Below are 22,687 nucleotides of genomic sequence, written 5' to 3'. Positions count from 1 at the left end.
CGCAACTCTGCTTCCATGCTATTGTCGTTGCTGACCATTGACCCAAGATAGTTGAATTCTGGGACGACTTCAAAAGTGCGTTCACCTATCTGTACATCACGCCTACGTAGATTCGGAATATTTATTGGTAGGTCCGCTGATGTTGCCACCATCAGTTTGGTCTTTGCCTCGTTTATCTGCAATCCGAGGCTCTCTGCCGCCTGCTCGATCCCTTGGTAGGTTCAGCTACATTGGAGAGCCGCAGACCAATGATGTCTATATCATCAGCGTATGCCAGGATCTGGGATGACTTATAGAAGATGGTTCCCGTAGTCTCCACCCTCGAGTCGCGGATGACCCTCTCTAGTGCCAGGTTGAATAGGAGACAGGCAAGTCCGTCCCTCTGGCGCAGACCTTTGGTGGTAGCAAAAGACCCTGATAGTTTTCCCCTGGCAAGTGACGCTCGTCATAGTCATTCTAACTAGCCTTATCAGTTTGGCCGGGATTCCAAATGAGCTCATAGCGTCATACAGTTTTACACTGGCTATGCTATCATATGCGGCTTTGAAGTCAATGAAGAGATGGTATGTGTCGTGTCTGTATTCAGCCATCTTCTGAAGATCTGATCAGTGGTTGATTTTCCGTTTCGGAATCCTCTTTGATAGTTCCCGACTATCTCTTCGACGTGCGGGACAAGACGATCCTGAAGGATCAGGGAGAATATCTTATAGGCGGTATTCAACACCGTAATACCCCTGTAGTTGTTGCAGACCAACCTGTCTCCATTCTTGTACATGGGGTAGATGATGCCGAGATTCCAATCACAAGGTACCGATTCGCTATTCCACACCTCAGTAACAATTTAATGAATCTCGTCTTCTAGTTGTGCACCTCCATTCTTGACCAGTTCAGCTGCAATTCCGTCGGTTCCGGGTGCCTTGTTATTTTTCAGCCGACGGATAGCCTTTTGTGTTTCCTCTATGCTAGGTGGCAGTAGCATGACACTATCTGCTAGTGGCGTTTCTAGCTGTTCGTTAAACTGGTCGTTGAGTAATTCATCAAAGTACTGAGCCCATCGCGAGAAGACCTCTGGCTGGTTACTGACCAGATCTCCATCCTTGTTGCGACAGCAGGTTACCTTAGGTACAACGTTGTTTCGGTGACCTACCATCGCTTGGTAAAACTTTCGTGTTGGCCCGTACGCCTCTCTGGTTTGCTCGAGTTCTCGCATGTTTTCCTCTTCCCGTGCATGTTTTTTCGAGCGGTGAACTCGTTTCTCTTTGCGTCTGAGCCGTGAATATTCCACTGCGCATTCCCGCGTTCTATGCCGTTGCTGCATTGCTCGGTATGCAGTATTCTTACGTTCGGTCACTTGTCTGCATTCATCGTAGAACCAGCCAGATTTGGTGGTGCCACGACGTGGTGGAAGTATATTTCTTGCACAGTTTATTATTTTTGTTTTCAGAGCGTTCCACCTCTCGCTCGTAGTTTCATATCTGTTCTGACATTAGATTTATTCTGACACTTAACAGACTCGACTGTCGTCGGCGGCTTACTAACACGTGGTCGATCTGGTTGAAAGATTCTCCATCCGGGTGCGCCCAAGTGATCTTACGGATGTCTCTGCGCGAAAATTTTCTACTTCCGATACAACCAGATTGTTCATTGCGGCGAACTGGACCAATCTAATACCATTATCGTTACTGTGCTCATGCAGACTGTGACAGCCAGTGTATTGGCGGTACATTGGCCCCATACCGACTTTTGCGTTGAAGTTCTCCAGGATGATTATGAGGTCATGCCTGGGGCACGCATCTATGGTTCTAGCGAGGCGGCCGTAAAACAGGTGCTTCTCCTCTTCCGCTTTCCCTTCGGTAGGGGCGTGAACGTTTATGAGGCTTATGTTAAAGAATTTGCCTCGCATGCGTAGGGTGCATAGCCTATCGTTTATAGCCTTGTGTGTTGTGCACACCGTTCCCTAGCCACCAAATCTCTTGTAGAGCTGCGAGGACCATGCTCAGTGTGGCTAGAGCGTCATCAAGTTGTTTCAAGGCTCTTGTTACCACTCTGCACGACGAGGACGTGTCGGAATAGGAGTTGGATGGGAGAGCCTATATTATCCCTCAAAGGGATTCGGGTCCCATGCCATGCTACAACAGTCTTCTGTTTTTTTTTAACACTCCATCAGATCATCGGACCTCCTGAAGATTAAAATTGAAAGTATCGTAACATGAGATCAGCCATATCAGGAGGAAGTTCTATCGATCTTTCTATTAGATCCTGTTTAACCCTTTTGTCACGCTCTCATCAGTGTGAGAGGAGTCCTCTGGGTCCCCTGAGCTCTCAGAGGACCTATAGCTTACTCTCTCTCTCTCTCATCATACGAGAGAAAAGATTACATTTCTCTCACTCCTTCCGCTACCTCCTTCGATTGAATGTATCGTAAGGCGTCATCCATCAATTACGAGACGCAAACACTGCAAATTTGCGACCCTCACCCTCAAAAGTGTAGCAAGCTGTACCCGTTGGAAGAAATCGACGTGTGGTATGTAACGTAGCTATCGGACACCACTATTGTTGGAGTTTTTCGCGTTCCGAACAGCTCAGAAAGCTTTTCGTCCTTCCAGCTTGAGTGTCACTTTATGAAAAAGGATACGACGCGATCGTTCGAGGACCCACAAGGAGAGCCCGTACTTCAACTAGCAGCCGTCGAACACTGAGTGATATTTAAACAAAGTTTAACAGAAAAAGGAATTAATAAAACGCATCGACACAAAGCATCGCCTACGATTTGCAGGGGGAGTGTTTCCGTGGTTCGTTTTGTTTCTTTATTGTTGTCTTCGTTAGTAAAATTGCATTTTAAACTACTACGATTTGATGACTGACTTCGTGTGATAGAGTGTGTGTGTGTGTGTGTGTGTGTGTGTGTGTGTATGTGAGGGTTCGCGTGTTGTACTGGGCCAGGGAGCGAAACGTCGCATCCGTAACAACAAGACACACACACACGGTAACTATTATTAGAAGTATATATAAAGCCAAAAAGAGAGTGTGTGTGTGTGTGTGTGTGTGGGATGTGCCTAGCGCGGTTTTTGTGTATCTAGAACTTTTGTTTTTTTGTATTTTTACTGTTCGTTTACGTTCGCTTATTCTACAACAGCGTTCATTTTAAACGTCTCTCTAATGCCGAGTGTGTGTGTGTGTGAGAGCTGTGACAGGTGGTTGCGTGCGCTTGGTTTAGTGCCTTTCGTAAACGCACTAACGTTCCGTTTTAAAGTGATTCGCGTGTTTTATCTATTTAATTTTTTTTTGTTGGTTCATACAGTAAAATTACCGCTACGCCTTTTCCAATTGTTTTCTTCAAACGACCTTAGAATTATGATTTGTTCCCGTAAGTTGTGAAGATGTATTTACTTTCTCGTTCGATTTTTTTTCACTCTCCTCCTTTTTCTCCTCGTATTAATTATTTGTCGCGTTCTTTCCCGCCACCCACCTTTCGAACGGTTTGAATAAGAAGTTTTCTTTTTGTATGCCAACGGTGCGCGGTTAGTGTGAGTAACTTTAAATCTGCTCCCGTCCCCCTTCAATTCCCTAGTTTTTCATCGCCCGTCTCCGTTTTAAAAAGACCATTATCTAACACGATAGAACAACACAAAAAATAAAACCCGTTTTCCCCCCATCCGCGAAAAAGCGGAACGATGGGATGGAGGGAAAAAACAAAATGCAACGGCCGCCCACCAACCTCACGCACCATGCCCGGGTCGCGTTCGGGTGTGCGGAGAGGGGATGGCTGCGAGCCTGGCCCGTGTGTGCGTGTGTGTCGGTGTGCGCTCTCGTGAACGATTTCGGGACCAACTGCACACTACCACACTGCTACTATTACTACTACTACTACCTATCGCTAAACCAGAAGACGCTACGTGTAACTTGCCGTACTTGAGGAGTATGAGGTTTTATTTTTATTTTATTTTTTGTATCGTGCTTTCCCTCTCTGTCTCGGAACGCTTGGTTCGCGGTTGAACGGTACCACTACCTGAGCTACTACACCACAGCGCCGGTTTTTGGACAAACAGCTCCCGACAATTCCCGTGCGTGCGTTCTTAACCTAATCGTCTCTATATAAAAATTATTTAAAAAAATAAAAACAACAGCAACACGTGCCACTAGGTCCTGCTTTGCTTGGAGCGCCTGCAAAGTATGCAACGCGCACTCCGTGCTCCGTGTTTGCTGCGACCCGGAGCTTGCAAACGCCTGCCGTGCGGCAATCGCACACAACGCGGATTGCATACGAACAGGCGCACAGGTGATGCCGATCTAGCGCTAATGTATAAGGTGAATGTTTGTTTTGGTTTAGTATTGAGCACGCGTTATTTAAAGTAAGCTAGCTGTGTACGCTATGTGCCAGGCAAATTGCTGCTTTGGGACCTACTGGGTAAGAGCTAGGCGCGGTGAGGTTTCGACGCATCAACGCGAATGTGGTGACGAACTACTCTGTGACGAACACGTGTTCCTTTTTCAAAGCAGTTGGAAGTGTTGGCTAATGCTCTACCGTACACTAAACTAATTCCGTTATGATGCTTTCCTTTTCTGCATGTGTGGGTGTCTTTGTATTGGGTTATTATGTGTTCGATAAGAATCTTTCCATCTCGAAACTGCGCAAACTACGCCAGGGCTCTGGAAAACTGGTTTGGTTCGTAGTCGAGCGCTCGAACGGTTGGACTGTGTGTGTCCGTGCGTGTTTGTGAGCATGTGTGTGTCTCTGTGTGAGCATGTGTGTGTCTGTCTGTGTGAGCGCGCGCGCGCGTGTGTGTGTGTGTGTGTGTGTGTGTGTGTGTGTGTGTGTGTGTGTGTGAGTGTGTGTGTGTGTGTGTGTGTGTGTGTGTGTGTGTGTGTGTGTGTGTGTGTGTGTGTGTGTGTGTGTGTGTGTGTGTGTGTGTGTGTGTGTGTGTGTGTTTGTGTGTGTGTGTGTGTGTGTGTGTGTGTGTGTGTGTGTTGTGTCCTGTGTCCTCTGAATGTTTACTTCTTCCTTTTCCGGTGAGCAAAAACCAAACCTCATTAAGGATATGTGTGCGTTTTCCTATCTCACTCGTTCTCACTCGTTCTCTCTTAGTGTCCCCGCGAGAGTTCTCTCTCTCTCTCTCTCTCTCTTTCTCTCTCTCGCTCTTTCTCTATCTCACTAGCACCGGACTAGAAGGCAACCCGGATGACACAGCTCCACACTACAGCTAAGAAGGTGCGTGCGCGCTTCTCTACTTTGACCACACTGTGTGTGTTGTGTTCTTTTAGCTCAATCCACCAATAGGAACTACACGCGTTAGCATCTAATGCAGAAGAAAATAGCGCCCCTCGCCCCTCGCACACCCGCGCTCGTCGTCATTATTGTTACACTGGAGAGGCACCCTTGGTAAGAGATGGAAGGGGGCGTCGTGTTTATGTTCGTTCGTTTGTTTGTCTGTTGGATGTGATTTCGCGTGGGTGTAGCAGCATTTCCTCCTTCTCCCTTCCCTTTTACACAGGCACACCGGTACGGTCCTTGATCTTGCCCAGCACGCTGGAATGCATCCGGCTGTAGCCGCCGCTGCTGTGCGACTTGGTCAGACCGACGGTGAGCTGGCCGGGACCGTCGGCACCGCCCGTGCCGACCCCACCACCACCACCAACACCGGTCAGATAGAGGCCACTGGATTGCCGCACGAGCTGGTACGCGCTCGTCGCCGTGGTCATGTGGCTACCGCCCCCATTCCCCCCATTGCCACCGGCGGAGAAGAACGCTGGCTCGCTGCTGCTGCCGGCCCCGTTGGGCGCCACACCTCCGACCGCTGATGCGCCCTCCTTCGCCCGCTCCTCCTCCTGCCGGGCCTGATGCTTGGCGAGCAGCTCCAGCTCGGCATCGATCGCCCGGAACTGCCAGGTCCAGTTCGCCCGGTACAGGAACGGCCGGTGATCGAACCGGTTGTCGTCCGGGCTGTACGACTCCGCGTGGTACGAGGGCGTCAGCACCGTCATCTTGTGCCGGTTGATCGCGTAGCAGCGGAAGAAGTGCTTCACCCGGTCGGCCACCTCCCTCGGGTTACGGTTGCCGTCGGCAACGGCCGCCGCCGCCAGCTTGCAGAACATGCTGAACGGGCCGCAGAACGCCTGCTTGCGCAGCCGACCGAACTCGCTCAGCTCCTGGTAGGTGAGCCCCATGTCCTCCTCGTCCGTCTGGGCGATCGCACCGTCGACGAGCGGCTCCAGCTCGGCGGTCGGCGGGGCCGCCACTATCTCCGCCACGATCGGCAGCCCGAACTCGACCTGCGCGTAGGCGAGGAAGCGGCGCAGATCCATCTTGGAGATGCCGCCGATCGGGTTGACGTCCGCCGACGAGCAGTCGTACTTGGTCATGTACCCCCGCAGCGCCTCGTCCACGTTGGCCGACCCGAGCACGAGCAGACCGCCCGGCCGCTGTCTCACCCACAGCATCAGCTGCGCGAACAGGTACGCCAGCACCATGCGCGTCCGGGCCTGGATGTTCTGCAGGGCCAGGTTCTGGCGGGGGCAGCCGCCGGCCGCCCGGAAGCGGGGCCGCATGCCCGTCGCCAGCTGGAAGATGCCGAGCAGCGCGCTCACCGCCCCGTCGATGCCAATGTCCTGGTGGGAGCTGCCGATCTGCGCCGCCAGCGCGGCCGCCCGCTGGCGCGTCTCGCGGCTCGAGTTCTCCGTGCCCATGTAGCAGGTGAAGAGCAGCCGGCCGCACAGCTCGGCCGCGCTCGCCGGCACGTACTCCGGATCGGCCAGTATCTTGCGGCAGTCGTCCCGCACCTGCCGGTCGCCCTGCCCGATCGCTTCCACCACCAGCCGGCACATCGAGTGCACGATGATGGCGGTGCTGCTCGAGTCGACGCCGCCGCTGAGCGGCAGGAAGAAGCCGCCCTGCCCCGACCGGCGCAGATAGTCCCACAGCCAGCAGGCCGGCCCGAGCGCGATCTCCTCCTCCGGCCGGTGGTACACCCACTCGCCGAGCGGGCTGCTCGCCGGCGTCCCCGGATGGTCCCGGTCCGACGCGGCCAGCTCGAGCTGCAGCTGGATGCGCGGGTAGGCCGGGGCCGAGGCGGCGACCGAGCTGCGGGAGCGCAGCGCCCCCCGGTACGCCCGGATGTCGTGCAGATCGAACGAGCCCACCGTCACCTCCACCTCGCTCAGCGCGAACTGCCGGCCGCGGGCAATGATCGACCCGTTCAGCGCTATCGCCGAGCAGCCGTTAAAGTACACCCGCTGCCCGTCGCAGCCGCGCATGTTGCTGAACAGGTAGGCGCCGCCCGCCTTGTAGCTCGCGTTCCGTATCAGATCCGCCGTGATGTGCGCCTTCCTCAGCTGCATGTAGCTGCCCGAGCCGTTCACGATGATCTCGACGCCGGCGAGCGACATGTCGATGTGCTTGCTGCGCGGGTTCCACAGCTCCTCGCAGATCTCGTACCCGAGGCAGGTGTCGAGCGTTGCGATCACCGCATCGCCGATCGGTACCGTCTCCTGTCCCAGCGCCTGCGCGGCGAACCGCGGCAGCTGGTACTCCTCCGTCTGGCGCTCCTTCGTCCACGGCGAGAACCAGCGCGTCTCGCGATAGTTGCCATCGTCGCACATCGTCATCTTCGGCCGGATCAGCACGACGCGCCCGTTGTGGAACGCGACGCGACAGTTGTACGCCACGTTGCGGTGCTGCACCGGCATGCCCACGTCGATCAGCATACCGGGCGGGCAGCAGGGCGACTGTATGATCTCGACCAGCGCCTCCCAGCAGTGCATGTACGTGTCCGGCTCGTGGAAGTGGTCCTCGCAGCTGTACCCACTGCAAAAAAAACGAGTGTCGGCAGCCGTTACAGAAAGTGCCGTTACGGTCGCACCGCCGGGTGCACCACCGATACTCACCTAACCTCCAGTTCCGGCCCCGTACGGTAGGTGGCGCCATTTGCGGCGGCCAGCCTGATCGATAGCAGGATGCGCTCGACGTTCCCCTCAAAGTCCATCGCCCACTGGTTGAGGGTGGCCACTGCCACCTGCACCGTGTGTCCCATCGTGCGGCGTGCCTTCTTGGAGTGCTGGTAGCAAAGGGAATAGAGAGAGAGAGAGAGAGATAGAGAGAGAAACATTAGAAACAGCCTCCAAAAAGTACTAAAAAAACAACGCTAACGCTTTTGGAAACCCCTTCGTAACGCTACGTAACCACCTACACGTTACCTGCGCGTTAGTGCGACTGCTGCTGCTGTCTCCTTGGTGCTCCATTTCGGACGCGCCACGCGGACCTGAGTGAGACCTTGGGGCGCCGAGATTTATTATGTAAACGACACACACACAAACACACACACGGACTGCGATTTTTTGGGGTGGTCTCTATTTACTTCAAACGCGTTTTGTCGTTCTGCCAACACACGCACATACACACACACACACGCGCGCGCAAGGAAATTCGAAATCCCCCCCAAGAAGTAGCAACAACAAAAAAACGCTCTCAAAATTTTTGGGGACCTCACTCGAAGGACTCTGGGAATGGTTTGCGCCCACAATCGCCGCTCGTCCGCATCAACAACGCAGGTAGAGCACGCTTCGTGGGAGAAAAAATAACACAAAAAGTGTGTGTGTGTGTGAGTGTGTGGGGTGAAGGCGTGTTTCGATGCGAGAGCTTTTTTATTCCCGAGCGGAGCCCAAACTATCGCGGTGGGTCCTTATTGCAACGGGGGAGAGGTGGCGCAGATATTATTGATCAAGCGAAGACTTTGTGCTAGTTTAGCGGAGAAGTTTTGAGCATTTCTCTGCGTCCATTTTGCGCCCAAAGAAAGAGTTCTCCGAGCAGAGAAAGAGCGAGAGAGAGAGAGAGAGAGAGAGAGAGAGAGAGAGAGAGAGAGAGAGTACGAACAAGCGAGAGAAATACGGGAAGGGTTGAGGTACTCCACTGTTAGTGCCCGATGTTGGACGTACAATGGGTACATTCCAGCAATATTTATAGCTCCACCAATAAATCTAGACCGGATGACTTCGCCCCTGATTTAGCATTCTCGGGGCGGTTCCGGTTGGGTTCGTTCACCTTCCACCTGAGGACAGGCACATCCTGCGGGAGGGACATCCAGAGAGGGAAGAGTTGAAGATAAAACAGCGCTGTAGTTGCTGCAATCGTGACCTACCTTTACGGTACACTTAGAGCCCAAGGATACCCAAGGTTCGCACGAAGATCTTCAAAACTTCAGACTACAGTCCCCAATATCTTGGCGTAGATGTAAACGATGCCGGCCACGGAATCAAGGATTTCGGAGCTCCAAAAATTCCGGTTCGCGTGCCAGTATCTTCCATTAACCCTGCGGGAAGCTAATGAACAAAAGTCCTCGCAAGTCACCCGCATCTCCCGATCGCGTGCACTGCGCCCGCGATGACTGGTCGTCGCGCTGGTTGGAAATACCCCATACGTCATCTTCGCGTACACGGCCCCAGCTGCCGACACGACACGTCAACAGTGTCTCGGCAACAAGCCACATGCAAAAGCCCTCGACATTCACACACACACACACCCCAGGCAGCGTTCTTTGTGTCCTGTGTCAGCTTGTTTCTGGTTCTTCTTCCTGCTTGGTTGCTCCTTCCGGACAAAGCTTCCTCCAAAATGCGACGCGAGACACAAAGCATACGCGAGGTCTTTTGCACGACACGGACGAGCGCGTGTCGAAACTGGCGGTCGTGTCTTCGTCCCATCCTTTCCCCCCGGGACACACACACACACGCGCGTAAGCTGCACCTGTCCCCCCTTCTCTGCAGGTGTGGCTGTGGTGGCCCAGACCACACCAGGCAGTGGACCCCCCGCGGAGAGAGAGCCGAACGACAAAAAAAAAACAGAAGGAAGTTTGGCCAACACGAGGCGTAGCTGAGGTCTGGCCTGAGCGCCGGAACGAAGGCAAGATAGAGACAGCAGCGCGTGCGGTGCGCGAGCGAGAACAGTGCGCAGTGTGGTGGTGGTTGCCACGCAAGTTGCCACTCTGCTCGAAAGCTCCACCACACTCTCGGCAGGAACCGCAGAGGAGAGATGCGCGAAAGTGGTGGGATGGGGTAGCGGTTTGCGGAGGGTCTTCGTCAGTCAGTGGCATCCAGTGGCAAAGCAACACCGCGTTACCGCAGCAGGACACAGCACCAGGGACCACTGGCACTGCTCTGGCACTCTGGCAGTACCACGGTAGCCATCCCAGCGTGCGGAGACGTCACAACGGTCCGCAACGTTTGCATCTGGATGGTTCTCGGTGCTGGTGCGTGCGTGTTACTGTGATAGCGGCGTGATTACCATCCTCAGAACGCGTGGGTGCGTGTTTGTGTGTGAGTGATAGAGTGTCCGGTGTGTCCTCGTGTCCTCGTGTCCAGGTCTCCGATCAACCAACAGCAACCTCACGGTCGGTTCAGCGAGTCAAACGAAGCGATATTGATATGCCCGGGCGCACCAGAGATGGCTGAGAGGTGCCACCGCGTGTGGACTGCAGTGTCTCCAGTAGGGCCGTAGGTAGCGTTCCGGCCAGATAAAGAGATCTCCCGAGCAATCCCAACCCTCCTCCAACATCCTGCCGTTTAGCTGCAACACCTCTCCCGAGAAGCACGATGATGGACGCACCCTTGAACCTCAACGAAGGTAAGCGACCACCGACTCCCAAACCCCCGTCTGTGATATCTAGGATATCACTCAATTAAAATCTCCCGAAACGAAGTATCCCAACCATTCCAAATTCCCTGTCAATGCGCTTCAACAAACTAGGTTGGCTACAAAACCGCAACGAACGAGCGCTTTCGAAACATAAAATGGGGCGTCTTTTTGTGTTAGTAGGGCAGCAGCAGTTGGAGAGGGGTTGTCGGCACACGAGTCGTCCATAAATCAGGATCCAAAGCGAGCAACCCCCCCCCCCCCCCCCCCTCTGCTAGAATAGTCTAGGCGAGCCTTAGTGTATGCCAATAGCCTCAAAAAAGCGATGCGCGCTGGGGTTAATGGATTTCCCGTTTCGTTTCTCTTTGTACGAAAGTCCTTTTGCTTGTTCCGATTATTGTGTGACCTCCTTCGATCCTGCGGATGACATTTGTAACTGCCACGTGGGGTGTACAATCCGCGCACACACACACACACAAACACACAAAGAAGCGTGGCAGGAGGTTCGTGTTATCCAAAGCAGTGTCCCGCCATGCGCCCGGGGGAGCGATGGGCGAGGAGCAGCAAACGAAACGAGTTCGTGTGTTTCGCGTGATGTATTTATTTATTTGTAGTAACAAATAGAAACAATATAAATCAAAGCCACCACCCTTTCCCCGCCTCCCCCGGAGCGGCACGAAACCACAGGAAAAATGTCACGCGGTTGCTGGGAGGGAACTGCTTGTCCATGGATTGACAAGTTCCTGTGAGAGAGAGGAGATCGTCTCGCAAGCACACGCTACAACGCGTTGCAACAAGTACGTTTGACAGCTGTCAAACTTTCTGGCGCGCTATTTTTAAAGCAAACGGTTCGCTCGCTCGGAATGGACACAATGCTCAGGAGCTATTTTAAGACAGTGCCACATCCGTCCCCGCAACGTTACCTATCAATCCGTGGGAAATGGCAATTGTGCGAATAGCAACCCCTTGCCCGCATTGCTGCCGTGACGTGAGGAATTCCAGGGCGCAGGGCTGGGTAGCTCGTTCGTGGAATCGCTCATCCTCACGGGCTTACAATTCGCCAGGTAAATTAGACCACAACGGGGTACGCCACGTAACACGGAAACCTTAGCTCACACACACACACACACACACACACACACACACACACACACACACACGTGAAGTTATTACTCCTACCAGCGTTGAGGCTTTGCAAAGGGCAGAGCGAGACAGAGAGCCAAGAAGGAAGTGATCAGGTTCATTTACCTTCCAACGACGGCGAAGCTCGCTCGGAGCAGGCTGAGTTCAAAGGAGCTTTCATAAACCGCGAAAAAGGCCTTTTCCGGATTGTGTGTGTGTGTGTGTGTATGTTTGTAAATTTAGTATAGAATAATTGAATACTTTAGTATGACGGCGATCGAAAGGCATAAAGAGAAGAAATAGCAAATGAGTATTAGAAGGGTTAGGTGTGTACGAGAGTTTGAGTGGCATTCGCTGTTGGAGTTTTCATAGATTATATTTCTATTATTGGGGCCCTTGACGATTCTAGCCAGTTTTTTTTTTGTATGGAGTTTGACAGTTGGAGGCTGAAATCATGTAAACACTCGATACAAAACCACACCTAAAACTAGCCTGCAATTTTCAGTCTAGATTATTCCCCACATAGACACACAAAGCTAGAATTAGATTCGAGTACCTGCTCGAAAAAATGCCAAAACAAGGTGCCCAGTCAGACAAATCGGACTTAATTTACCCCTATCTTACCGCTAAATTACCGGTAATTTAAGAGTTATTTAATGGTAAATTGGCAGTCGTTCATTTACCCATTCAAAAATGGGGCCCATTCCGTTTTAAGTTCGCATTCTGAAATTTCAGCCTGTCAGCTGTTTGCATTGTATAGCAGTTTTCGAGCAGCTATCTAATTGAGTATAATATACAGGTGGGCTTATTCCAAGGTGTATGAATTTAGAAGGCTGATTTTTATCGCTTCTGCTTCTGAATGAAGATTGTAAGAGTGTTTTGAGTATTCGTCAAGCCTGCAGAAAGCTTGTTTGAGCAAAAGTTTTCACCCGTTCTGCCAAAAAGTGATATTCAAATTTGGTTATTAAAAACATGCTATGAGACAACCTGGACTACATACACTTCGATTCTGGATTCCATCACCAGATCTCTTTAATGCACCCTGGGATAAATGTAAACACCACCTTGTTTTGCCATTTTTCGAGCAGGTACTCGAATCTAATTCTAGCTTTGAGACTAGAATAATCTAGACTGAAAATTGCAGACTAGTTTTTTGTGTGGTTTTGTATGGAGTGTTTACATAATTTCAGCCTCCAACTGTCAAACTCCATACAAAAAAGTGACTAGAATTGTGAAGGCCCCCAATGGCAACAAGTGTCAAACACCAACAAAGAAACTTTTCCGAATACATGAAACGTTTTAAAAAGGATTAAAAAACTAATTAAGAAAGTTTGATGACGCGGCGATAATAATTATCAAAGCAGAAGGACCAATAAGTTACAAGCTGCGTAGCTTTACTAAAATAGGGCTGACAATCTGTCACGCACATCCGCTTTTGTCTTTCTGTTCGACTGGCTGAATAGCATAAAGAGTTAACGCCCCACTAGCAGAGCAGCCTAGTGGTCGAATGGGTAGACGAGCCGGCTCCTACAAGCCCGGCCGTGAATCGTTTCCCAATCCCAATGATGTGAAACCAACGCTCGGGCGCGCGCTTTTCACTACTACTTTACTTCATTCACCCTCTGCTGCACCACCTTTACCCCTCTCCCATCCAACCAAGAGTTATTGGCGGCACGATTGGCCCAGGTTCTCACGCGCTCTCGTGTCTCGATCGGATTACGACCAGATTCCGGTGAATGGCACACTACATGATTATATATATATATCTCCACGTCCAAACCGTCCATGTTCATGTCCTAATCTTCACGAACGCGAAAGGGTACACCACCACCAAAAGGATATGTGTGTGGCTGTGTGTATGTGTTCCCCCGGTGTTTCACCCGCAGGAGACGACACACCACCACCGACCGCTCCTCGCACGCGCCGGAATGTTGTTTGTTCAATATTCTATGCAGCAGCAAGCGTAGCAAAGGGTAACGCTCCCCCTCGTTTGATGGCGAGCAGCGAATGGGAGGAGAGCGTGTATGGGGAGTGCAGAAGTTTCCCTTTGGAATGAGGTGGGTTGGAAATGTGTGAGAGGCGCGAGCGGTACCGGAATGTGCAGAGAAGAAATCTTTTTACAGTAAACCCCGGGAAACCGTCCGCTTGGTCCTTTGTGCTGGATCGCGTGCAATATTCTCCCCTTATTCTCAAGAGGAGGAGGAGGATGAGGAGGAGGAGGAGGAGGAGGAGGAGGAGGAGGGGGTTAAACCGTGGCAGTGGAGAGGGGAGGAGGGTTTGTTTGGCCAACCGATGGGATGGAGGGGTTGGAGTTGGAAGATGAAGTGGAAGAATGAAAGGAAATATGAAAAAAAAGGAAAGACTGCCGACTAACTTTCGCTGCTAACGGCACTCGCACCGTTCTGCCTTGCCCTGGTGTCCCTCAATTCTTTCTCTCCCCCCCCCCCCTCAACTTCAAGTGGCAAACGAATGTTTTAGTTGAGTTGCAACAAAGCGCGAAAGAATATTCAGCGCAAGGACAGAAACGAACCAAGCCGAGTGAAGCGATTCAAGTTTTCCCGCTTGCTGTTTTCATCGTTTCCCTTGTGCACTTTGTCGAACTTTACTTGACACAGCTCGGAACAGGTTTAAATGCAGCTCATGCTAGAAACGAAAGCCATCGCGCGCTACGCAAACGTCTATTTCGGGGGTACAAAGCGGCTCCCTGTGCAGCTGGTTTAGCAGGCCGAGTCCGCACCGAGTCCGAGTTCAAGACAAAGGAACGGCAGGACTGAACGGCAGCAACGGGAAGGGAAAACACACCCCAAGATGAGTGCCTCATTAGGTCACGGTCTGGGCTAGAAAGCACACAGCCAACAACAACCAATCAATGCCTTGAACCACTCGAACGCTGCTCCGAACGTGTTCGTCGCTTGGCGCTTGATGTTCCAGCGACTGCACACACATACACACACAGGGCCAAAGAAAACACATCGCGCCGTCCTGTGACGGGAAATCGATGGCTTTGAGAAGAAGCCCCCCTGTTGTCTGGATGGTCTTCCCAACGCCTTCTCCAGGGGGCACACGAAATGAAAAGCAAGCACACAGCACACCTTGTGCGTTGGAGGGAAAACAGCCGCCGGTCACAGACCGGGCAAAGGACGTTACCGTTGTCCAGCTTGGTCGCTTGGTCGGCGATGCAATGCTGAAGACTCACTCACGCACAGCAAACTGCGCATACGTCGTGGCGACCGCCCGATACCTCGCAGGGGCTCTCCCGCGCGATGCCTCAACTCCGACAACACCACCACCAAGACCCGGCCCGTTTTCACGGGTAGATTGAAAAGTGGAATTCTCTGCCTCTTTCTGTGTGTGTGTCTCTCTCTCTGTCTATCTCCTTTTTTTTGCATACATAAAGAGCAAAGCGGAATGGAGGGGCACCAAGCGCAACCGAGTCTTTGATGTTTTGCTGCCCTGGTTACCTGATTTTTTGAGCTTGACTCCGCCGCCGGTTGGTTGTTGCCGCCCGGCGGGCACCATTATTAGGGTTGGGGTCGGCATCAGACGGATCGGGGATCCCGCCGTGCCCTTCTCCCTCTGCCGGGGTGTTCCCGGGGCCTGCGTACAACCCGCGTGCGGTTGGGAAGCGAGCCCGACGGGAGAACTGGCGGCAGACATGGGAGTATAAGGGAGTATAGTTAATGTACTCGGGGAGCGGGTGTGGTTTGTGGATGAAAGAGAAAGCGAACGGTGGTGGCGGCGGTCGCGGACGTCTCATACACACGTCCCACACCCTCCCCCTTCTAAAACGCGAATGGTGCTTGGGGGTAGAAAAAAAAACCCGGTAGAACTGGGGTTGGGACCTTGGACTGAATTTGATGTGTCCTGCACTGCCGAAGCGAAGGCAAGGGGCGATGGGGTGACGGGCGAATGGGAAGGGAAGCGGCCCGGCGGACGCGCAAGCGGAAACGAACCTCTAGAACCGCTCGGCCGTACCACACAGACCGGGGTGCAGCTGCAATGCCAGAGCCAAGCCGACCATTGTCCCGTGCTGTCCTGTGCTACATGTGCTGCTGCTGCTGCTGCTGCTCCAGGGTGCATCCGCGTAGTGTGTGCGTTTCGTGTGTGTGTGTGTGTGTGTGTGTGTGTGTGATTGGTGCGCCTCCGCGTGTGTCCCCTTTAGCGCGGCGGCCCTTGCGGCGGTTTCGTTTCCCGCGCGAGTGCGTAAGGACATGTGCACCGGGCGGGTAGAGACGAACCAAGACGACGACGACGGGGAGGAGGAGGAGGAGGAGGAGGAAGAGGAAGCGGAAGAGGAGGAGGAGGACGACCGGGACCAGCGAGCACCATCATGAACTGGAGCCTGGCGGCAGGCGATCGGGTTCGCTGTCTGCAGACGCAGCTATTTCCCGTCTGTGCCACACTCGCAGCAAAAGGTTAGAGTGACCAACCACAGTGTGTGTGTGTGTGTGTGTGTGTGTGTGTGTGTGTGTGTGTGTGTGTGTGTGTGTGTGTGTGTGTGTGTGTGTGTGTGTGTGTGTGTGTGTGTGTGTGTGTGTGTGTGTGTGTGTGTGTGTGTGTGTGTGTGTGTGTGTGTGTGTGTGTGTGTGTGTGTGTGTGTGTGTGTGTGTGTGTGTGTGTGTGTGTGTAAGAGAGAGAGAGAGATATATGTATTGGAGAGATGCAGTGCATTAAAAGATCCTGAAATGAGTTCCAGAATATTTACACTTCTTCAACTGTAAAACGAGACGAGGGTTTCTTCCCGAAGAAAAGGCTCCAAATAGACGCGTGACTCACCCGCGCACACGTCCACCATCCATCAATACCGGCAAACAACTGTACGACATATGCACAGCACGCTGCTGGGCTGGGCGGGAGGGAGTTGTGGGCTGTGAAAATTATTTTCGCCCGTCACTCAACATTCCACAGCAGACAACAAGGTGCCAGCCCGGTAGTTGCTATCCTTCCACTGCCACCGGCCCTTTTCCTCGGATCCTTGTGCGGGGGGGAACAAATAGGGATGTGTCTAGCAAAAGGAAAGTTCGCCACCAACCTCGAGAAGGCGGGCAATTGTGTCTGTGTGTGTTTATATTTATATATTTCCCCCCATGCCTGGATCATCTATTGCAGGATGTTCTTTTCTTTTTGCTGAAATTGTTGAAGTCCGTGTGGTGGAATACGACGACACACACACACACAAACGGGTATCCAAAAACTGGAAAAAAAACCTGCCCGAAAATGAGTCAACAAACGGAACCCTCGGCACCCCCGGTAAATAACCACATATACACACCACCGGAGGGCCAACAAAAACCAAAACAAATCAAGGTGGAGCGAGTGGCGCGTCGGCGTTTTGCACCAACGCTCGAACCCCGCCGGTTTGTCTGTGCTGTTGCCTGCGATGCCCGTTACCACCGCGGGTGCGGGTTGAAGGAATGACGACCAAACGCCGCCCGTTGTTTAGCAATGGAGCAAACACAAGATGGTGGAATGTTATTGTGCAGGAGCGTCGTAGCAGGTCCGCTGTTCCGGCATGCCCACTGTTCCCGGGTCATTAATGCTTCAATTACGAATGCATTGTTGCACATTTCGGGTGCGTTGGGCAGGCGCTCGGTTGGTCCACTGCTCCAAGATTTTACGTAATATCTTCAAAGACACTGAGGGTTTCAAAACTAGCCACAAAAACATAGCAATATCCATGATACTCATACACTAAGCATCCCAACGTCGCAGTCAAGGATTTATTAGTGTCTGTGATATTCTTAGATTGAGTCGTCACCTACTAAGGACACTCAAGGGTCCATCTGTTTTATTATGGAGTTGGTGTTTTGAACTTCTTAACGTGTTTTGAGGAAACAACGGTTGGGTTTCAAGAGTCTTGGAGTACAATCTTGATATCTTCTCGGCAAAACCCAAGGTGCACAATCGATCAATATTCTTGATTTTATCAGCTAAAGGTCTCTATCCCAATGTCCCAACAGGACCGATAGGCTCAGAGGTGATATGTTACTGTTTATTCACCTATGTATCAAACTCTTTCAAATTATTACATAAAAAATGGTGTCTCAAAGGGTTCTGGATCATCTTACACACCATGAAGATTCTGTATTTCGCTTGCAGTATTATCTCGTTCAAGTTTAAAGATAATAATGAATATAGTACCACGAGTACAGAGTTTTCAATGATATTATTGACATGTTCAACGAGTTGTTGATTCTTTCGAGCATATAATTCTCTTACAGCGAGTTATTGAATTGTTCGACAGCAGGCGTTGACATGTTCGGCGATACTATAGAGCTGTCACTTTCGTACCCCTTGGACTGCAGCTTGGATCTTTCCCATCAGAAGGTAAACAAACGGTTTTAAAGAAAAAATATGCTGGTTTTAACTAATAAATCTATTAAAAAAGCTTTGGGAATGGCTATTTGCAAATTTTAGGACATCTAAGAACGAAAAATTACACGCTTCGGCACAGGGTGTAAACAAAACAAACGAGAGCTCAATAGTATCGCCGAACATGTCAACGCATGTTTCCGAACAGTTCAATATCTCGTTGAAAGAGTCAATGTCAATAATATCATCGAAAACCCTGTAACCGGCACCAAGGAGTCTATCATTATCTTGACGGGTTATTGTTTTACGCTTCTTAGCCAGTATTCCTGCTCTTTCCCTAGTTGAGGTAGTCTACTGGAAGTAGTAGATGTTGCAAAAAAAAGGAGATTGAGACATCAAATGATTGGAAATAATTGGACAGCATCTCACTGCAGATGGTCAAAGTATATCCAATTCAAACCAATGTCCGTGGCGCGAACAGGTCTGGTGTCATCTGTAACGCTTCAAGCTCTGATCAAACAGGTATAAAGGATCTTCCTGGTATTTTAGATATTCCATTACTGCTGAATGTCTTAATATTGTTACTTCTTACTGACTCAATCTAAGGTTCAAACAAGATCCGAGCTTGCTGTCTTCCCCCGATGGAAAGCTTTCAAGGCAGAAAGTATTTTCAGCTCCTCAGAATCATTGCTGGTAACACGACGCAGAACCGCTCGATATATCCGCGTGGCAGAATTCCGATCAGCTGAGAAACGGCGACATCGACCCGACCACCAGCTGATCGTTCGCATTAGTAATAGCACAAACACACACCCACACACTCCCCACTTTCTCTTGCACACGGCCGAACGCTGATCGACCTTCAAAAGAGCGTTCAGTGACAGTTTGCAGTCAACACTTGCGTACTATAGCCAAGCATCCAAGCCAAGCACTAGCCCCCATCATATGTGCATACGTCATCCCGAGACTGAAGCTACCCGTAACACACCTCACCGTAACCGTTCCGCCCACGTAATGGTGTTGCGTGATGATACGATGTCACATTCTTGCACCCCGGCAAAGAAGCGTTGTGCATCGACGACGACCGCGGTCGGCGACAGTGGATTGCGCGATCGAAAGGCAGCCCCAAATCATCGATCGCTGGTCGCCAATCACGTGCAGGAAGCGCTATCATTCGCCCACCGATAAAGAGACAAAGAACGTAACGTAACGGCGTGTGAGCTATTAATACTTGGGCAGCCCTTCAATGCCATTCTGCTAAGGGCTTTCGCTTTCGCGCGCGGCGGATAGTTGTCTTCCCGGGTGTGCCAGATCAATTAGAGCGCTCGCTCGACCCAAACCATCTTTCTAGCACCACCCACCACCTGGGTCGACTTATTTACAACGACCCAACGCACACACGGCGTTTGGAGGGACGTTTTTTGCACACCAGGAAATTACGCCAACTGCCAATGGATGAAAATCAATCGCCACCCGGGTTGAACGCGTACGCCACGTCCCGCGTGTAACCAAGATATGGGACGTTCCAAGATTGGAAACAGTGTCGGTGACATGTGTGTGACATATAAACAAGCCCGGCTGCGCGACGCGGCAACATTCAGTAAGACACACGCCTGACCATAACTGTGTTTTGTTTCTCTCGTTCGTTTCTGAGGAGCCGAAAAATAAACAGAAAAGTTACACGGATAGGAATCGGCAATTTGGCGCACCTTTGGCGAAAATCTTACGGCTAAGGACAGAGATAGAGGAGAGGAGGAGAGAGAGAGAGAGAGAGAGAGAGAGAGAGAGAGAGAGAGAGAGAGAGTAGCAGGATAGCCCGAAGATTGTTTTCCATTTTTCCGTACGAAGAAACCGGGCGACCAGCAATGAGCAGATATATTTAAAAACACGAGTATCTTCTTTTTTTGGGGGGATTTTCTTCCACAAAAGAATGGCATGAAGCGAACTGTGTGGCGACATTGGACTTTTTTTTGCTACGGAGAGGTTATTTACTCCTCTGGAATGCTTCATACTTCAACCCCTTTGATGTTTGCTCCAATAAGATAAGGCGAGCAAGTCAGTAATGAAATAAGTTTACACGATAACCATTCTTCAGAGCTTCCACGGATGGACGACCTGTTTGTTTCGCGCTGCATGTGACAGCATGAAATGAGTATGGTCGTGCACCTGCTTCTATGGGCGGGAAATACAGGAGAGAACGATACGACACAGAAAAGCCATTTCCATCCAGCTCCAGTTTCAAAGGAGGACAAATCAACATTGGATCTGTTTGATCTTGTTGAAGCTTTCCTTTTTTATGCGTTGCGAGATCTGACGACATCACCAGATATTATGCGGAAGCACAAAAACACAAAACCTGTCACTACCACCCCTGCCAAGGTCCGGTTTGAGGAAATCAAATGATGCGTAGGCAAAAAAAAAAACAAAGCAAAAGGAAAAACAAACCCCCTGGAGGACGTACTTTGCTGCGGGTGTTCGGTGTCTTCGCTCCAGAGCGCATCACCCGAGCATTTGTGCTTGCCAAAACTCTCCCGTCGATTCCCAGTTTGATCTTGCCCTCCTCACCGGTGCACAAACAACCTGTTTGAACTGGACCAAAACGAGGGGTGGCGCCGCATTGCAAGGGGCAAAAATAAGCGGCCTGCACCAGCTGCCAAGTGACATTTGTTTTCCATCGACCATTTTTCGGTCAGCTTTTTACACGGGAGTTTGGCTTGCCCCCCGGGGATGATGGACGCGAGATGTGTTGCCCTCACACACTCGGGTCGCTGCCATACGATCCAACGTACGTACGTACCCACCTACATAAATCTGCCCTCTCCCCGCGCCATGTTGTTTCTCACGCCCACCTCGTTTTGGGTATTCGTGGAGTGTGTATCGTATATCATACGCCAATTGCTTGTCTCATCGAGGAGCTGTACTGCTGCGGTTCTGCTTGGTAGTTTATTTGCTTCAAATTGGATCAGCGCAAGAGGGAGAAAGAGAGAAAACGATCTGCACAGTGGGTGCAGATGGGTTCAAAAATAGTTTTTCTTTTATTTAATTTAATTTATTTCATTCATTGACTATCTCCAGGGGTCTCCAAACTACGGCCCGTGATGGTTTTTTGTAAAGGTCAAAACAAATTGATACATATTTTATAATAAACAATCAATTTTTTAAAATTTAAGTTTTAAACACAAAAATCTAGGTTAACTAATATGAATTCGATACTACATGATACATTCAGTTAATATTTTCTTTAACAAACGTGATTTAACGTTCACGCATTAGCTGCGGGTAACTCAAAAATCCAAAGTTATTTATCGCAAAGGGAAAAGTTTGGATACCCCCCTAGACTAACCCAATATGATTCTTATTGACTACAGTACAGATAGTAAGATTGAACTTCCCAAGCAGAAGCTGATAACAGCAGTGAGATGCAGATAAGCCGAAGGATCAATGCGACCATGTGCACGTCAAGTGTCAATTTCAATTACGGGCTTATCATGGTTTTGCGCTTCATATTTTGCTAGACACTTCAACTGTGGCGATAAAACACATCATTGACACTGGAGAAATGCAAACCTACAACTCGATATTAGATATTATAGATATTATAGTATCTATAATTAAGAGAGATAATGTTGAAAGCAACCATCATGGGAAGACTCTTCTTGAAATATTCATGTCAAAATATAACAGTACAACCGACATACAGTCGTTGCCACCTAATTTTGGCTTTAAGGCATCAATTTTTGATAGTGCGCATCAATTTTTGCCTTTAAGGCATCAATTTTTGACTCTAACGCACCTATTTTTGTCTGTAAGTCATCAGTTTTTGACTCTTGTAGGAATCATGACAATTTTACTAGGTATTTAAGCAGATTTATAACAATTTCACATCTCATAAACCATACAAAAACTGTGTAAATTGATTTTTTTTTTGCAAAAAAATGATGAAATTTTATACATTTTAAAGCCATTGTTTAATTTTAAAGCAAATTGTTTTATTTTAAATTCTATCAATAAAATTATTCACTTCTTAACTTAATTTCAATAAGTTCAGAAATAGTTTCAGAAATTACGTAAAATTTTGTAAGATTTAAGTGCTTCTGTAAAATTTAACATACGTTTAATTGTATGTAACTTAAAGTTATAAGTCATAATGTTATAACAAAAAAAAAAACAACTATTATTATCATAAAATCATAAAATAAAGTAAAATTGCGGTTTTCCACTAGAAAAATGTAAATTCTCGTATACAATGTATGGCCAACCAGGATAGATGGTAATATAGGTTAAAGATGATGTAAGATCGCAGTATATAGGGAGATGAAATTTTACAAACTTGACACAAACAAACGCCGTTCAGAAATTTGCTCACGAATCGAAAACCACCTTTACGAACCGATGCACTAGCGCACGAGCGATGCAAACCACCGAACACCAACCACACAGCGCCCACACGGTAAAACCTTCCCGCAAACGATTGCAAAATTAACTCCTGTCCACCGGTGAGCCCATGGTGCACGACACGAAACGAACCGCTTCCTCGTTCGGGCAGCCGGGTGCTGCTGCTGCTGCTTTGCGTGAAGCGCGTACGGACTGTGAGCAGCACGAAGCGCAAAAAAGCGAGCGCGTTCACTATGCTTT

The 22,687-nt window shown here is 50.2% G+C and overlaps 2 protein-coding genes across 8 annotated transcripts in view; one reads left to right on the top strand and one right to left on the bottom strand.

The window, feature by feature from the left end:
- Positions 1-5,381: 5,381 nt before the first annotated feature.
- LOC120905492 (glutamine-dependent NAD(+) synthetase) overlaps positions 5,382-22,687 on the bottom strand; it is a 42,770-nt gene continuing 25,464 nt past the window's right edge. The window contains exons 1-3 of one of the 3 annotated variants that reach the window (XM_040316326.1): positions 22,433-22,611; positions 7,882-8,051; positions 5,382-7,801 (exon numbers count right to left, since the gene is read on the bottom strand). In XM_040316326.1, coding sequence (XP_040172260.1) covers positions 5,485-7,801; positions 7,882-8,027 — 2,463 coding nt within the window. In that variant the 5' untranslated portion in view covers positions 8,028-8,051; positions 22,433-22,611 and the 3' untranslated portion in view covers positions 5,382-5,484. Of the gene's footprint in view, positions 7,802-7,881; positions 8,052-8,190; positions 8,782-22,432; positions 22,612-22,687 lie in introns of those variants that run through there. The other 2 variants (XM_040316324.1, XM_040316325.1) reach the window with 2 other exon arrangements.
- Positions 10,035-22,687, top strand: part of LOC120905491 (cytosolic carboxypeptidase 2-like) — a 37,430-nt gene continuing 24,777 nt past the window's right edge. The window contains exon 1 of one of the 5 annotated variants that reach the window (XM_040316321.1): positions 10,035-10,609. In XM_040316321.1, the coding sequence (XP_040172255.1) occupies positions 10,579-10,609 (31 nt within the window). In that variant the 5' untranslated portion in view covers positions 10,035-10,578. Of the gene's footprint in view, positions 10,610-16,025; positions 16,156-22,687 lie in introns of those variants that run through there. The other 4 variants (XM_040316320.1, XM_040316319.1, XM_040316323.1 and 1 more) reach the window with 4 other exon arrangements.

The sequence above is a fragment of the Anopheles arabiensis genome, chromosome X (assembly GCF_016920715.1).
Source record: "Anopheles arabiensis isolate DONGOLA chromosome X, AaraD3, whole genome shotgun sequence".
NCBI classification, from domain to species: Eukaryota; Metazoa; Arthropoda; class Insecta; order Diptera; family Culicidae; genus Anopheles; species Anopheles arabiensis.
The sequence above is the reverse complement of the archived record's forward strand: the minus strand, read 5'-3'. Positions and strand labels throughout refer to the sequence as shown.